The 17,080-nt window shown below is 39.8% G+C and overlaps 1 protein-coding gene across 1 annotated transcript in view; it reads right to left on the bottom strand.

Annotated features, from left to right (window-relative positions):
• The window catches only part of ITPR2 (inositol 1,4,5-trisphosphate receptor type 2), a 436,558-nt gene that overhangs the window by 307,750 nt on the left and 111,728 nt on the right, over positions 1-17,080 (bottom strand). The window contains exons 10-11 of the mRNA XM_045828972.1: positions 11,166-11,210; positions 3,466-3,617 (exon numbers count right to left, since the gene is read on the bottom strand). Coding sequence (XP_045684928.1) covers positions 3,466-3,617; positions 11,166-11,210 — 197 coding nt within the window. The remainder of the gene's footprint in view (positions 1-3,465; positions 3,618-11,165; positions 11,211-17,080) is intronic.

Raw genomic sequence — 17,080 nt, 5'->3', positions numbered from 1 at the left:
GTAACTGATTCAAGTATTGATCAGTCTGGTTAATGGGAAATTTCTGAACTGTAGACCATTTCAAAGCCTGCAGGATTATTCACCCAGACCGGTGGCTCTCAAAGTGTGGCCCCTGGATCAGCGGTACCAGCATCACCTGTGAGCTCGTTAGAAATGCAAATTCTGAGCTTCATCCCAGTCCAGTGATTCAGAAACTTGGGAGGTGGGGCCCAACAATGAGTATTCTAACAGGCTCTCCAGACACTTCTGACAGATGCTAAGGTGAGAAGCACTGATCGAGTAACCGACTCAGTTAGAACTGCGGTCTGATAGCAGTGCTCTTTGTAGTTCAATCGTCTGCACGTAAAAGCATACACAGCTGATTTCATTATTCATACCTTCCACACTGTGAATTCATCTACTCCCTATATCTGAAACTCCCAAATCAGTGCTCAGGGCACTGTCACGGCAACCCTCGGAAACATGCAGAGTGACAAAGAGTTTGAACCACACACATGCCCAGGGAGGCTGGACCAGGCAATGCTTTGCCCCCTTGTTTCTGCTCACAAACTGCAAACGAGTGTCCTTTCGTGGTCTATTTAGTACCATGTTTCCACCTTTATATTCTCTTTGGTGGTGAAGTTGCTGTTTAAAACAGCCCCCAGGCATACAGCTGAAGTGCTGCCTACTATTCCTAAGAGCAAGGCTGTGCTGTGCCATAAGGAGAAAATACTCATGTTAGATAAGCTTCATTCAGTCATGACTTATAGTTCTGACGGCTGTGAGTTCAGTGTTAATGAATCAAAGATATATATTAAGGAAGGTGTCTTCAAACAGGAACACACATACAACAAGTTTATGTCTGGAGCAATGGCAGAGTAGTTGCTAATTCAGGGCACTGGGGACAGTGAGTGTCACCTGTATATGAACTCGGGGAGTGCCCGAGCAAGGACAACTAGAACTTCACCCAACTCAAGTACTATCATTTCTAGTGAATCTTTCATCATTTCTTTAACCTACATGAGTTTAAGTGTCTATTAAAAAATACTACTGTGGTGAGCCCTCTGCCTTCCAGTTCCTGTGAATTTAGGAAGAACTGTAGGACACAACCAGATCATATGACATGAGGCAGAAAGCAGAAAAGGCCAATGAGAGAAAATCAAATAAAATGTCAAGGGCTTCAGAGAAAGTAAGAGATTCATTCAACATCATGGTTCTCTCATTTATAAAAGTAGATAAAATAAAGACTTATTTTCAAAAATCTAAAATAGCAAAGATCCATCCCTTATCCAAATAGTCAGAAATTTTGAAATAACCCCTTTACCATTTATCATCCTCTGCACTGAATTACACCAGAGATGTCACTCGGGTTCAGTTGCCTTCCCCCAGTGTACTTTAAGCATCTGGAAAGTTGAGCCGTATCTTACTAAGCCCTGCACCTGTTGCCCCTGCTCTTCACTGGTGTACTTGTTCAATACATGCTCGTCGAGTCCTCCTAGATTGCTGGGTTCCAGATGGCACTTGAGTATAATTTTATTTTTTACAAGAACTCTGGAAATGAATAACTCTTAGGACCTATGCCACATAAATATGTTGCTATTAAGATCTTGATATAATCTGAATGTCTAAAATATGAAGGCATTGTAGCATAGTGCTTCAGAGTGTAGATTTTGAGTTCACACACTCCAGGATCACATACGCAGGTAATGATTTTAAAAAGCAAAGCCTGCACCCCACCCCGAAGCCTCTTGTTGCGGCTGGGACACAGAGAGGCCCCAGTGCTCCTTGGGTGATGATGTTTCAAGTCAATTTGAAAAGCCCTGCTCTGAGTGTCTAGTTCCTTATTTGTAACAGTTGCTTGACACAGGGCTGAGTACTTAGAAAGTGCTTGAGAGTTCTATTGTAAGAGTAGTTATTACTAAGTGTTAACTAACATTAGCTTTAATGCAAAGTAATCAATACAAAGTTCCAATTTATAGTGAGAAAGGCTTCAAGATTCTAAATAATAATAGACTAACACTTTCATATAAAGCAAGTCTCGGGGACTTGTCATGGGTCTGTGCACTTTATAGTGAGATCATTGTATCATTTCCTTATGCAAACTTTCTTGGAGTTCAAGAAGGACTCCATTTTGCTGAGTTTAAATCCAAAATGAGGGAAGTCATAATAAGGATTAAGATCCCATCCCAATACACAGAAGAGAAATCACAGACCTAGATCAGGTAAAACCTTCAGAGGAGAGGGGATCTCTTTACAGGCTGATAGAACAGGGAAGAGTGAGGTAAAGCTCACCTGAAGCCAAGATTTGGCAACATTTCTCAGGAATGAGAATAATCATGAAACACCCTTGGAAGCTCAAAAAGCAGTGTTAGAATAGCACCTTTTCACCCTCCCTTGAGAGTAACCTACACGACAATGTCTGCATTTTGTGTCAGTACCTTAAGCCTCACCACCGCCATTTGACCAAGGCCAAACACAATCATGCTCTATCAAAGACAATTTAGAACCATCCCACTAGACCTAATCAAATGGGCAAGACTCATCTGTGCATATAGAGACTACATGATAGTGTTACTGCTGAAGGTAGACAGTTGTAGGCAAAAGATCTTAATTAAAGTAATCAAATACCAGCAAAAAAATGTAAAATATTTTCTTACATGAAGTCCTGGCTACCACATTATCCATCCCCCTCCTCCTTCCTCCGGCTCACTTAGGTCCAACTGGTCCCCTAGCTGGTCCTTCAGCACACCTGGCAAAGTTCAAGATTTTCCCATTTTATGTTCCCTCGAAACATTCCCAACAGAGAGGACTGATCCCTGAAATCATTTGGATATTTTCTCAAATATCCTAAATGAGAAGCCATTTCTGAACACTCATACCTAACAGAACTCTCTCCAAACTCTACCATTTCTCTTCAAAGCACTTTCATGACCTGACCTTATATTTTATGTTCGTCTATCGCCTCTCTCTCCCATTTAGATTCAAGTACATAACCAGTTTGTCCACTGTTGTCTTCCCAATGCCAAGAGCAATGCCTAGAATGTAATCAATGTTCCATAAAGATTTGTTGACTGAATGGCTGAAAGAATGAAAGAATGAATGAAATATGGACTTTAACACCATAAAAATAAACTATATAAATATTAATAAAAAGCTTCTGGGGTATTTTTCATTTTAGTAACCAAAGTCTATACAAGTAATAAGAATAAATGGGTCTCATGAATTTTTCAGAATTTCTTTGGCCCTGCATATTTTAATTATTTATGAAAATAAAGCAAACTACATTAACCTACTCACAAAAAGATGCATGATTTTTTATACACTTGCTCTTCACTGATGCTCTCTCCCTCTATATCACAAAGATTATGATATAGTACATTATTATAACGTCATAATGTTATGATTAACATTATGATTTTAATTTCTTACCTACCAGTAAAATCATTCAAAGAAATGGTATAATTTAACCATAACTCTTTTTCTCACCGTGGAACCAGGCAGTCAGCTCTCTGAAGAGTTGTGGCATCCAATTCAAAAAGGGACGCAATGTCGTTTCCATGTGGGACAGAGACCAAGGTGTACATGATCTTCTCCCCTGCCTGGCGCTTCTTCTTTGAAGTCGGAAGATCTCCATCTCTCTGTTGAGAAGACACAAGGTTATTTACTTTCATCAGGTTTCTTACTAAACTCTCCAATCAATTGGGAGGTAAGTTTTAAATTTGCATATTATTTCTTCATTGGATTATAGCTACGCACATTTCACATCAACCAAAAATAGCAGGTTGGTCCTGACAGTCCCTGGGGGAGTTATTATCAACAGTGACAAGTCACGCAGTCCTGGAGGGATGGCTGAATCTGTGTGAATTATCGAGGCACTGAAAGTCACCACAGTCATGCTCCCTTCCCTCCAGGAAACCTGTTTACACAGTGGCTGTGTGGACCATTCCGCATTTAAAGAAACACAGAGAAGAAACAGTGTGCTGAGTCACCTAGATTCCATAAATCGAAGAGGAAGCAAGGCCGTGTTTCAGAGCTCTTGCCTAAGTCCAAAAATGTAATTGGGACATTTACCTGGAGAGAAGGGGAATCACCCACAGCATTCCCACTCCATTCATTGGCTGTTTCCATTAGAACCAAGAACATACTATAATGGCATACAAAGTGAAATAAAGTGAGATCTTCACAAATAAAAGCCTTAATGGTGATCTGAAAATCAGTCAATATTTCTAGTAGAAGTTTAACATTTTAAGCAGGCAACCATATAAGACTGATAATTAGGTATTTTTACTTGAATTCTCCCAAGTCTCAATCCCCTGTGGAAGAATTTGATGCAAAAGAAACCAAAATGTTAATATAAGCTTGGCAATTAAGTTCATAAAAATAATTAATTATACATATTATTGAAACAAACAAAATTTTTAAATGAGAGAAAGATGTCGTTGTACCATCACTAGAAGTTGAATACAAGTGGGGGAGGGAAGGGATGCTCAGAAGGCAAACGAATGCAGTCAGTACCCAGCCACAGCATTTAGTTAATGGCTGCTGTGACAACGAAACTTTACACCCAATCACTCCAGAACACTCACTTGCATTTCCATCCCAAGATTGTGCATATCGTGTTCCTTGCATCAGGAAATGCTTGCAGTGTCATTCTGTTGCCTTCTGCAAAGGGTGCACAAATTGGTAGCACCTCTGAACTATGAAAAGGCAGAAAAACTTCCAGGTTTTGCTATGGGCCTAACACTGCTCTACAAAAAATAGTGTCTATTAAAAAAAAGTCTGAAAGAAAATATATTTAATCATGTATCTGATAAGAGAATTGTATCCAGAATATATGAAGAACACTTACAACACAGATATATGGTGTCTTATTATTACACCATAATAAAAAGACAACCCAATTGCCCTGGCTGGCATAGCTCAGTGGATTGAGCATGGGCTGGGAACCAAAGTGTCCCAGGTTCAACTCCCAGCCAGGGTACATGCCTTGGTTGCAGGCCATAACCCCCAGCAACTGCACATTGATGTTTCTCTCTCTCTCTCTCTCTCTATCTCCCTCCCTTCCCTCTCTAAAAATAAATAAATAAAATCTTAAAAAAAAAAAAGACAACCCAATTAAAAACTGAGCAAAGGATTCGAATAGACATTTCTCCACAGAGGATATATGAATGGCCAAAAAGCACATGCAAAGATGCTCAGTATCATTACTAATTAGTCAAGTGCACTGGGATGGCTATAATCAAAGAAACAGACAATAGCAAGTGTTAGTGAGAATGTGAAAATCCTAACACTCATATACTGTGGAGGAAACATAAAATGGTATATCCATTTAGGAAGAGTGTCAGTTCCTCAAAATAATAACATGTAATCTGCAATTCTAATTCTAGGCATCTACCCAAGAGAAATGAAAATATACGACCACAAAAACACTTGTCCATGAACGTTCATAGCAGCATTCATTATAATAGCCAAAAAGTGGAAATAACCTAAATGTCCTTCAAATGATGAATGATAAATAAAATGTGGTATATGCACAAAGAAATATTATTTGGCCATAAAAAGGAATGAAGTACAGACACATTCTACAATATACATGAACCTTGAAAACATTATGCTAAGTGAGAGAAGCCAGACCCAAAAAGCCATATATTGTATGAGTCTGTATATGAAATATTCAGAATAGGCAAACTGAGAGTGACAGTAGATTTGTGGCTACCAGACCTAGGTGAGAGGGGGAATATAGAGTGACTGCTATCGGAAACAGGTCTCTCTTGGGGATCATAAATGTTCTCTTACAGTTGCCTAGCATAAAAGCAACAATCTTAGTATTTCAATCTTCTTGGAGGAATCCCATATCCATAAAAGGAATATGTGTCATCTAATTTCTTGAGCCCCTGCACACCAATCTTCTAATTATAATTTAGTTTTTGAAATAGATTTTCATTTAAGGAAAATGCATTAACTGACCTGACAATTTAGATATACTTAGCAACTGAAAGTTGGCATCATGGTTTATACATCACTCATTTGTCAGTTAATGTAGCAGGAGTCAACCCACCTCTATGCACTCCCCTTTTGAAATGCTAGTATCAATCAAATGAATTTTCCAGACTTATAAAAAGAAAGCAGATCCAGGTTCCTAGAGACTGCCCTTCTACCCAATCCTCCTTGGTAATGTCTCCCTGTGAGATCCCAAAGAGAGTAATCAGAGACCTATTTTACAGTGAACAATAAAAATCTTTTGCAAACATAGAAAAACCTTATTTCTTAGGGCTAATTTAAAAAGGTCATTCTGAATTACACGTACTATTTAAGACCTACGGTTTAATTTTAATTACATAGTATAAGTGGAATGTACGATTGTACCCCTAAATAATTTACTTAGGTCCTTGAAGGGAAAAAGTTTAATGAATAGATAAGTTTCATTTATAAATAACCTAATAATTGTGTGAATAAGAGCTTTCGACGTGTTTAGAAGGTTTTTAAGAGTGCTGCATTCTTAAACTTTCTGGTTTTAATCTCTTTTACTCAGATAATTTGCTTACACATGCCTTCATAAAGGCCTTACTTCAGTTTGACAGTAAACTTCAAGCCAGCCTCTCAAAATTTTTAAATAATGAAATATGAATAGTGAGTTATAAGCATACAAGTTTTAGATGTGTGGATCAAGCTACAATATACAAGAAAATCAGTCTTACATTTCGATAACACAAAGACAGTTCTGTTCAAAATTGTGAGCTTGTGGCTTTTAGATAGGAACCCATATCTTTTTCTAAGTAAGAAAAAAAGACACAAAAACACTACTTCCCCACACAGAATTACAGAAGCACAATGCCCTCCTTCTTGCATCATGAAAATACATTAAGGTACAGCAGAGCTTGAACAGGTGTTAAATTTAACATCAGCCAGCTATCCAAAACACTCAGTTTAGGGAAGGCAGGGCCTCAGAACATTAACCTAGGCTGCTGGGCTCTTATAAAACTAGCATTTTCACTTGGAAGGAAAGGCGAACAGCCTGGCAGGTTACATGAGTTGAAAATCCCTTATGCAAAGCCAGCCTGGTAAACAATGGCTCCTGGCTTCTCCTGCCCAGCCTCCGGCCGCCCGCGGCAACACAGCAGTTAGTCTGCTGTAACACCTTCTCTGTTGACTCATTTGTGAGTCATCGAATTTTCAGCAGAGACATCGCGCTGCACTTCTGTTGTTAGGAGCCAGAGACATTCGGTAAGAAACAATGTATGCGTTTTCAGGGCTGACTCAGACCTGTGTGGGGCCGCAGCAGCAAGATCACGTGCAGGCATCTGTGTATTTCTGTTCAGCCCCTCTGGGGCTCCTACTGATGACTTTATGTAACAGACACACTCCTGTCATTTAAAGCAGCAAGCACTTCTTTTGCCATTCCTTAACAATCTGTTATTCTCAAACCAATTCCTAACATGACCCCCTTTCTTTCTTTTCCTTATCACGTTACCACTGTAAAACTCAAGGGAATTTGGGGGTCTTCTTTCAGAATCGAATACCTACCTCAACTCCTCTCCCCCCACCAAAAAAAATCCTACAGAATAGAATTTTCAAGTCTATTTCAGCACAGTTTCCTGGTTTCTAGAACATTTTTGTTTATGAATGTTTATGCACAAAGACTGATGGTTCTCAACAGGAAGACAGTCTGGCACCCAGGGGCATTTGGCAATTTGCAGATACGCTTATAGTTGCCGCAGCTTGGAGTAGGCGGAGCCACTGCTGGTACCATTGAGTATAGAGTCCCTGGATGCTACTCAACACCCTACAATGCAAAGGACAGTCCCCCACAACAAAGAATTTTCTGATCCAATATGTCAATATTGCTGGGGTCAAGAACCCTCAGCATGGACAAAAGATACTCCCTTGAAAAATTAGATCGCATTCCACCTAAATGTGGTAAGGCTAAAGTGGGTGGTGCTATTCCCCTCTACCACCCCCGCCAAAAAAAATCCCCCTCAAAGAGCCATTTGAAAAGATGCAGCCTTTCAAGGAGAAGAAACTAATGACTGCCAGGTTCCCGGCTGGGCTTGACACAGCTCCAATATTTACAGAGTCCCTGTAGAGGCTGTACATTTGTAGGATTGGAAATAATAGGCTCTTTTGTAGAATAAATACAGCAATTTGGGTCTTAATGGGAGCTCTGACACACACGGACTCATTTCAGCAGCACCATGCATTAACCTTTGACACTTCAAAAAAGGAAGGCAACATTTTGATACAGGTTTACAAATTACAGGAAAAATATTAACTGGATATTAAATAGACAACACAGGGAAAATTAGAAAAGAAAATAATTAGCATGGTCCCAGTGAACCCTGTGTTGCTGGAACCCAGAGCTGGGGTGAGAGAGCATTCTGTTCTGTTTTGGGAAATTGGTTTCATTTTTCACAGGTGAAACTCTACCTGCTCCTTTGGTTTGGTTTGGTTTGGCTCCTTTTTGCACAGAAACATAATTATTGGTAGGTGGTAAATGGTCTATTAAATGAGGAGCCATATTGTTAGCTTTATTGTTCCATATTCTCAGTTTTATTTACTTTCAAGCTAGGGATTTTGGAGAGAAAAAGATAAAATAAAATGTCTCCAGTTGGATGTGTCTCTGAAGTGGCAGATGACATCCAGTCATAATCTCCCACAGCAAAGGCAGTCCCGTCTATGTTACCTGCAGCTACATGCTGCGGAAACAGAAGAGTGCTCTTTCTCACCTTCAGAGCTGAATAAAGGAGGAAAAACCCTACTGAATCTATCTGAAAGCAAATTGATACAAAGAGTGAACGTCATCATGCATTTGTTATTCACATTCTTTATGCTGCTCCATAAAACTTCATACTCTATATCCTCCCACTCAGCACTGCCCAGAAGTATCAGCAGCACCACCAAGCAGTACGCAGCTGAAAGGAGATGAGCTCAGAAATGTAATTCAACTGCACAGTTTGAAGCTTTGAGATGACTCCCCTTTAGTAGAAACACGCCGCACCTTCAGACTACCATCTTTATTCGAAGAGTTGCCGTCTGTCTGATCACACTGTAACTTTGCCGCAGGCAGCCGGGGCTTGCAGGGCAAACACTGTCATCCCACTACACAGATGAGGAAACTGAGTCTCAGGAAAGCTGTCTGGCTTGTCCAAGGCAACACAAGTCAATGGTGATACTAAGAGTAGGACTCTCTTGGCTCTACCATGAAGAAGTCACATAATATCTTAGAAACAAACCTAGGTAAAGAGAACAGCACCCCCTCACATCCAACAGCTGGCACTGGTGTGGCTGGGAGCTGGCCCTGCACTCACAGCAAGGTCACAGTGTTCTCTGGTCAAACACGAACAATGTCGAAAAACTTCAACAGCAGATGAGGCCACCCCATGACTAGGATGGATCGAGACAAAACACTACCACTCCGGAATCATGTCTGAACATTGACAAAATAGGAACACTGTCCAAGCCACAAAAATGATGAAAGATCCCTCTCCCCGAGCTGACAGGAGTGACTGCTGCTTCTTTCCAATGACAGCGTTAGCCTGGCTCCTGTCTGCCCTCTCCACAGATAACACCTCCTGAAAGCCTTCCAGTCCAGCACAAAAGCTCGCTTCTTTAAATTCTCCTCCAAATCATCTTGTACAAGCCCAAGTCCTATGATACATTCTTCCTCACAAAGCTTTGCTTAGATGCCTCAAGGTTCCCCATAACGTGTGAGAGATGAGGAACAAACCCACCTTGTTCGAGTACCGGTGTGTTCCTGGTGGTCTCTGACTAGAAGACCACTGACGAGCTTACAGTCAAAACCAGACAAGCTATGATTCATATTTAGCTTGTAAAACATGGCGACAGAGAGCATTTTTCTAAATCACAGGATGGTAAGAATCCGGCAATCCTGTGGCATCTTTTTGGAAAACCAGAGGGAAAAGAGTCACACAGGGTGACAACACTGAATTAAACATTGAGGATCCTATTGCTCTGATAAGCCTAATTCTACCTTTAGATACAATTTCAAGTGTTCATTGGGTCAGTGACCTGATACTTTAGCTTATTTCTATTGGAATCCTGATAGACGGAGAGAGGAGCCAAACAGGATGGTCTCAGAGCCAGAAATTCTGACTGGACTCACCTCCCCACATCGTATCCTCATAAAACATAAAGCTGTGTAGCAATGCAAAGACATAGTAATTTTAATTAAACATTCCAACTCTTCCTATCACACAGAAGAATTTTGGATAATACAGGACTAACAACTGCCAATTCAAAAAAGGATTATTAAATTCCTAAGCAAATTGAATTATAGACTGCATCTATTTTATATCAAAATATATGGCTAAATTACAAAAAATAAAAATGTGCCCATCATCCATCTGTATGACTTCAAATTGTCCTGAATTTCTGAATTTTTTATTGAATTAAGTCATGTTGTAATCATAAAACTATCATCTTTACATGATGATGAAATGAGCAGAGTGAATAAGCACAAATATTTTAATGAAAACTGGCTTTAAAATAGGATTGAGAAGTTTTTGAATAGCATACTTTAGAATACCAGAAAAGTCATCTAATTGTTTGGTGCTTCGGAACCTCCCTGTAAGTAGAACACAGATTATTTTGAGTCAGAAAAGATTGCTGTGCCCTGGCTGGTGTGGCTCACTGGATTGCGCACCTGCCTGAGACCTAAAGGGTCACCAGCTGGATTCCCAGTCAGAGCACATGCCTGGGTTGCAGGCCAGGTCCCCGATACAGGGTGCACAAGAGGCAACCACATATTGATATTTCTCTCCCTCTCTCTCTCCCTTCCCCTCTCTAAAAGTAAATAAATAAAATCTTTTTTTAAAAGATTATCCTATTTAGTATCATGCCATAATTCCATTTCTCCTGCCTAATTTCTATTCACATCTGAAAACTAAACCTAGACCCACCATATCTGCAAGATGCTAGTTGTCATCAGCGTTCAATCACAAATGGCCTTCAAGTTGCTAGAAATCTCTGTAAACACCCACTATGGACATCTTATAATCTAAGCCATATCACCTTTTACCTTTCATTTTTCACCCATAGCCTCTGCTCACAGAATCTCCCTCAGAGACCCTAGTCTTGAAATTTCCTATTAACTTTTCAGTTTGTTCATATAAAAATCTAAACAATATGTTTACAATTTGTTGGGGGGCAGGGGGCACAATTCTACTTACCACATTTTTTCCTTCATTTTGGGCATCCCGATAATCAGGATTAAGCTAAAAAACAAAACAAAACTAGTTTAATTGCTATTAAAAGCACATTAATAAAACCAATGATCTTTACTTCAGTTCACTATTATACCATTAACTAAGTTTAATATGAAAAAAGCTAAGAAAGGAACCATTAGTAGATATTAAAATTTAAAACATTACCTTCAAACACTAGTTTCAGGAGACAGGAGCTAAATGCAAAGTGTATGGGTTTTATTTATATAAGATCAGTTGACATTGTTGAACAAGTAAGAACTGCCAATCCCACCTCGTCGGAGGAAGCATCCATGAGTTCATTTCACATACCACAAAACCTGCCATTGCTTCATAACTCAGACAGCGGTTTTAAAAAACAGAGCAAATGAGGGTTTTAACAATGATTCGAGATCATGCTCCACATGCTATATGCATGAAAAAAGAAAACTGAGCAAAAGAGGAACAAGGTATCAGGTATGTATGGGACGTGCGGGCCACCGATGCAGGAGGCCTATGGAAACACACACACAGCAGTGCGTGTCTTTGGGCTGGGACTGCAGCGCGTGGGGCCATGGCAATGGGAAGGCTGAGTTCTGCCCGTGTGTCAGCCCACACATCTCCAGAACTCCCGACTCCCACCTGACCACGCAGTCTCAGAAGGATGTCTTTGATGTACTGAAATACCTACTAGTTCATAATCTGTAAAACAACCAATTCGTAAGATGTTTTTCCTCAAAATATCGAGGTGTCCAATTGGACTTAATCATTTTAATGTAAATCAATTGGTGTATATACTATGAAACCTCAGGTAGTTAAAGTCGCCATTTAAAATATAAGGTCAGGAGTCTTCCTCAAAATGACACTTAGCTAGCATCCATGAGGAATGTTCCTCCCAACTTATCAATAATTATCAACAAAAGTGATGAAAAAACTCAAAAGCAAAACAAAATAAAAAACTTCCAACCTCACTGAAAACTAAGGCTGAAAAACAACCTAAACCCCGAACCTTCAGTGAATTGACAGTAATTATAAAGTAGACAGTGCTGAGGCAGTTAACCCCCCAGTTTTTATCTCATGGCATATCCATGAAATGATCACCTCACTCCCAGCCAGTGGCCATGTGGACACAGTTAAAAGGATTCTTGCTGTGGTTCCCGCTCACATCTGTCCCCTGACTCAGAGACCCAGATTATTCCCCAACCAACAAGAGAAGGGTTTCTCTATCACTAAGAAGCTGCTGTGATGTTAGACTGAGCAGAAAATTGCCCAGCCCTTCCAACCACTGTCCTGTTACCTATTTCTATCTTCTCAAGACCAAAGAGTTATGACAAAGCACAGAAAACAATGGACAGAAAGCAGAGACACAGACAACGGCAGAGGGCTTTCTGAGAAGCGTTGCCTGAACAAAAGGGAGAAAGGAGAAAGAGCTGGGGCTGCTCTGTGCTGGGATTGCACTGCACAATCATACAGAGACAGAAAAAGATTGGGGGCTGGGAGGCAGCTGCTGGGAAGCAACTGCAATAGAATCCAGGTAAGTGGAGTCAAGCTCTGCTAGAACTGGGAACTACATGGAACATGCCTTTGACTCTGCCCTGCAGCCAAAAATTTGGAAAGAGGATTGAGAATTTAAAAAAAGAAAAAATGGAACAAGAGGACCATCCACTCAACCCATCTGGTTCTACACAGAGCTCTAAGGAAAGATAATAAGGAAGGAGGGAAGGAAAAACACAACAACATGAGACTGATGACGAAGTATGTTAGAAAAGGGTAAGATTCTTTCTCAGAGTTTCTCTGAATATGTTCTATGGTATAATGCAAAATAAATGTACAGGAAATGGTTTGGCACACTCGGGAAAGCACAAGTAAACATTTCTTCTATGCAAAGGCAACAGAATAGGATGATCAGAAAAAAATGTAACATAAAAATAATATAAATAATGAAACTGGCAGTTGGGGGATAGAGAGAGTTAGAAAACAGAAAGCCAGCTACAAGTCACCTGTTAGTGCTGGGCCAGCGCTTGCGGAAAGCGGGGGCTAACCCTCCCTTTTCTATGGAGATATGTGCCCCAGTCTCCTTAAATTGTCTTGAATTATAAATAAAAAAATTAATAACAAAACAGCATTATCTTGCTTTTGGAATTCAAGAATGAAAGGTAAAAAGCCAAATAGATAGTTAATTAACTAGCCTCCAGTCTACTGGTTAATCAAACTCAAAAAGACACACTTTTATTTTGAAACAATGAAAGTTCCAGCCCTGGCTGGCGTAGCTCAGTGGATTGAGCGCGGGCCGCAAACCAAAGTGTTGCAGGTTCGATTCCCAGTCAGGGCACATGCCTGGGTTGCAGGCCATGGCCCCCAGCAACCGCACACCTATGTTTCTCTCTCTCTCTCTCTCTCTCTCTCATTCTCCCTCCCTTCCCTCTCTAAAACTAAATAAATAAAATCTTTAAAAAAAAAAGAAAGAAAGTTCCAACAGGTGCCCAGAAGGGGTTTATTCAGCTCTTTTAGTCAAGTATCACTATTTCATTGTTTTTCATTTGTTTTCAGTTTAAAGAATTTAGACTTTTAAATTTTAAAAATCCATACTAAAATTATGTCCCAAAGACATGCAACGTGTTTCGCCAAGGGCAAACTTGACGGTCACAGTTTGCTCAACAAACTTTGGAACAACTGGTTGCAACACTGTAACGTGAATCATGTCGGAAGCCGTATCACATCCATAACTGAAATATGTGCAGAAACAGGAATTAACGTACCTAAGTCAAATGCAAAATCATTTATGTGCTGTGAAACATAATTCATATTCTACCCCAAAGACAATGCTACTTTTTAAAATCCAGTCTTCACATAGTTCACACGTTTAGGGTCGCCCAGTTCAGTCCCTCAGAGATGGCTGTGGAGCTGGATTCCAGACTCCGCTCTGCAGGGAAATACCATAGAACTTCAAAAAGGTCACTTAACCCCCACAGAGCTCAGGGTCCAAATCTGTAAAGTGAGAAAAATGTATGCCTAATCATACTAATTATGTGTCATTAAACTTCACATCTTCGTGTCTGTGGCAATAGTACTAAAGATGGTGCTGATCAGTTCGATTCTGCCTCATCCTGTGTCTCTCAGGCTACAGTGTGTTTTTTAATAATTAATAAAAAGTTGCTGCTTCAGTGAATTTATTAAAGAGATAATAATAGTAAGGATAAGGAGGAGGTTGGGGAGAAGGAAAGGAGAAGGAAGAGAAGCCAGCCATAAATCCCTCGCTATATAAATTTACCCATATTAATTAAAGGCCAAATAAATATATGCTTCAATATATGTTTTAATTATACTGTTGCTTTATTTCTCTAAATACAATAAGAGCAGCAATTATTAATGTAAGTAGACTAAGGATGAATCAAAAAATTTCTTAAAAAGAAGATAAAATACATAGTCGTGTGGAGATTCCTGAATCTTTTAGGACTTTAAAGAAAATATTTCTTTATGTTAAAAATAAATTATAAATCTGGCATTGGAGAAAATGATCTAATATGCTATTCAATCATATAGCCAATAAATATTAATAGAGCTTCTGTAATGGGCAAAGCACTGTGGTATATGGTATTTTAGCAAAGACAAAGAGAGTATGGTCCCTGACCATGAGACCTTACAATCTAGGAGGAGAAATAAGACCTAAATATAGTTAGCCTACAAAGTAGAATGTGACAAGAGATATAAAATAGAAATGAATGATTTATAAATAATATAGGTCAGAAGGAGAAGGACTCTGTGGTGGGCAAATTTATTCAAGAATAAATTCATGGAGAAGGGAGCAATTGAGAGAAGTCCTGACGATGGGCGGAATTATCACGGGCAGAGAAGGAAAGAGGGGGTGAGGCGAACAGGCAGTGCCGGGAGTGCGGGTCGTACAGGTGAGGAAAGGAGGCTCGCTCAGAGGAGATCCATAAATGTCACTCAGGGAACACTTTTTATATGCTTTTAAAGGTTAATCATCTCCCCTTATAATTTTCCTATTAGAAGTGAGTCCTAGCCCCAGTTTATGGAGGGGGCCCCTGGTACACATCAAGTGAAACACTTGGCTCAGTCTCTCCGCTGGTGAGTGGCAAGGCCACGTGGAAGCAATGGTCTGAAGGTTCCATGGCTGCATCTTTTAGTTACGCCAGCACCTGACTTCCTGCAGCCCAGTGGGGACTTGCCACTGTAAGCTAATGTGTCCGCATCTTCAGAAGGACTTGAATGTCTTTGGGAGAACATTTGTGGAATCAAAGCACTAAAAATCCTCAACTGGTCATGGTTAGTACGAGATGAAGACAGAAGATGGAAGAGGCAAAGGAACCAAGTGTGGCGGCTGGACTGAGGGGGATAGAGTGCCAACAAAAATGATAATGCTGAGATGGACAGGAGAACACAGATACGAAAGGTTGTACAGAGGCAGAATCAGCAGAACACGACTGGGTAAACTGAGAGAGAAAAGTACGTTTATCACGACGCTCAGATTCTCAACCTGAACTCAGAAACTTCATTATTTTTCAGGGAAACAATTCAGTCTCGGGTGTGTGTACTGAGTTTCAGTGGCTGTGGTTCATCTGCGATCAAGTTCACGGACCACTGCAGCCATGGGAGTGAGTGACAAGGAGAGAATACAAAGGTCAAACACCCACTGCTATCCTTCGAAGGGAGTTCTCATTTAAATGGCCAAAGAAGACTAGAAAGAAGCCATGTAGAGCATGTGACAAGTCAGAACAGAGAAGTGGCAGAGGGACAGTGAGCAAATAAACACCCAGGCAGTGAAAGTCAGGACCTGATCAAATGAAAGACAACCACAACACCCACCTAAACAACAGGAAGGAACAGACAGAAATCTTGTTAAGTTCACAAGGAAAATGTTACTTTTTAATAATGTAATGCATTTTAATCTATTATTGTTCTACAATACATTAAATTATATAATGATATTAAAGTCATTAAATCTTCATGTGTGTATTTTTAAATGTTTATATATGTACATTCCTCTCTCTAATTACTGGCACCTCAGAGCCAGTCTATTCTGATTGATAAAGCTAAAAAAGAGGAGAAAAACAACACTTACTAAATGTTTATACATGCCAGCACAATTTACATTTTGATATGTAATGTCTATTTGCTATGTAAGTATTTATTTGTGTGTATAGGACCAGGTATGCATGTTCTACTATATTCATGTATATGTATACATATACATACAAACCCTGCCCTTTCCACATACTGAGGCTGTTACATTTATCAAAGAGCTAAATATAGGAATATTTAAAACTACACCCTTATATTCATAAGATTCTGTGCCAATGTACAAGTTCTTGAATACTAAGTTTTTAACTAATTAATTAAATCCAAAGTCTACTGAGCAATTAGGAAATAAGTGTTTACTGCCATCTGGTGGAAGTTTTGCCTACCTACAAACAAATAAGTAAGTTGTCAAAAAGCAAAATTTTTAAAAGTAAACTTATTTTGCACTACTTGAATCTATCTTGTTTCATCAAAAGTCATTGCTTTAGTAATCTTCAAAGAAAGAGAATGTAGAAAGCAGTGGATCAGAAATGGTGATACCTAATTTATAATTCTTCCCACAGCTGTGGAAGAACTATTTGCTGAGGCTCCCTTATTATGATATTCAAAGTATGATAAAATTATTTTCTCCCTCACAGATATAGTTGTGGGCTCTCCCACACTAATACAGGGATCAGAGTGAGAGATCCATGTAAACCAGCCATGAGTGTGCTGCCAGTTGCCAGCTGCCAGCCATGCTGTTTGTTAAAGGCAAAACCTGTGGCTGTTTTCCTTCGGCTCATGTGGCCTAATTATAGGCAGGGCCCATGGACACTGACCCTGCAGGGGCAGAACCTAACTGCAGTGCATTATGTGATGAAGCC

The sequence above is a fragment of the Phyllostomus hastatus genome, unplaced genomic scaffold (assembly GCF_019186645.2).
Source record: "Phyllostomus hastatus isolate PE091 unplaced genomic scaffold, TTU_PhHast_1.1 phas_scaffold_93, whole genome shotgun sequence".
NCBI lineage: Eukaryota > Metazoa > Chordata > Mammalia > Chiroptera > Phyllostomidae > Phyllostomus > Phyllostomus hastatus.
The sequence above is the reverse complement of the archived record's forward strand: the minus strand, read 5'-3'. Positions and strand labels throughout refer to the sequence as shown.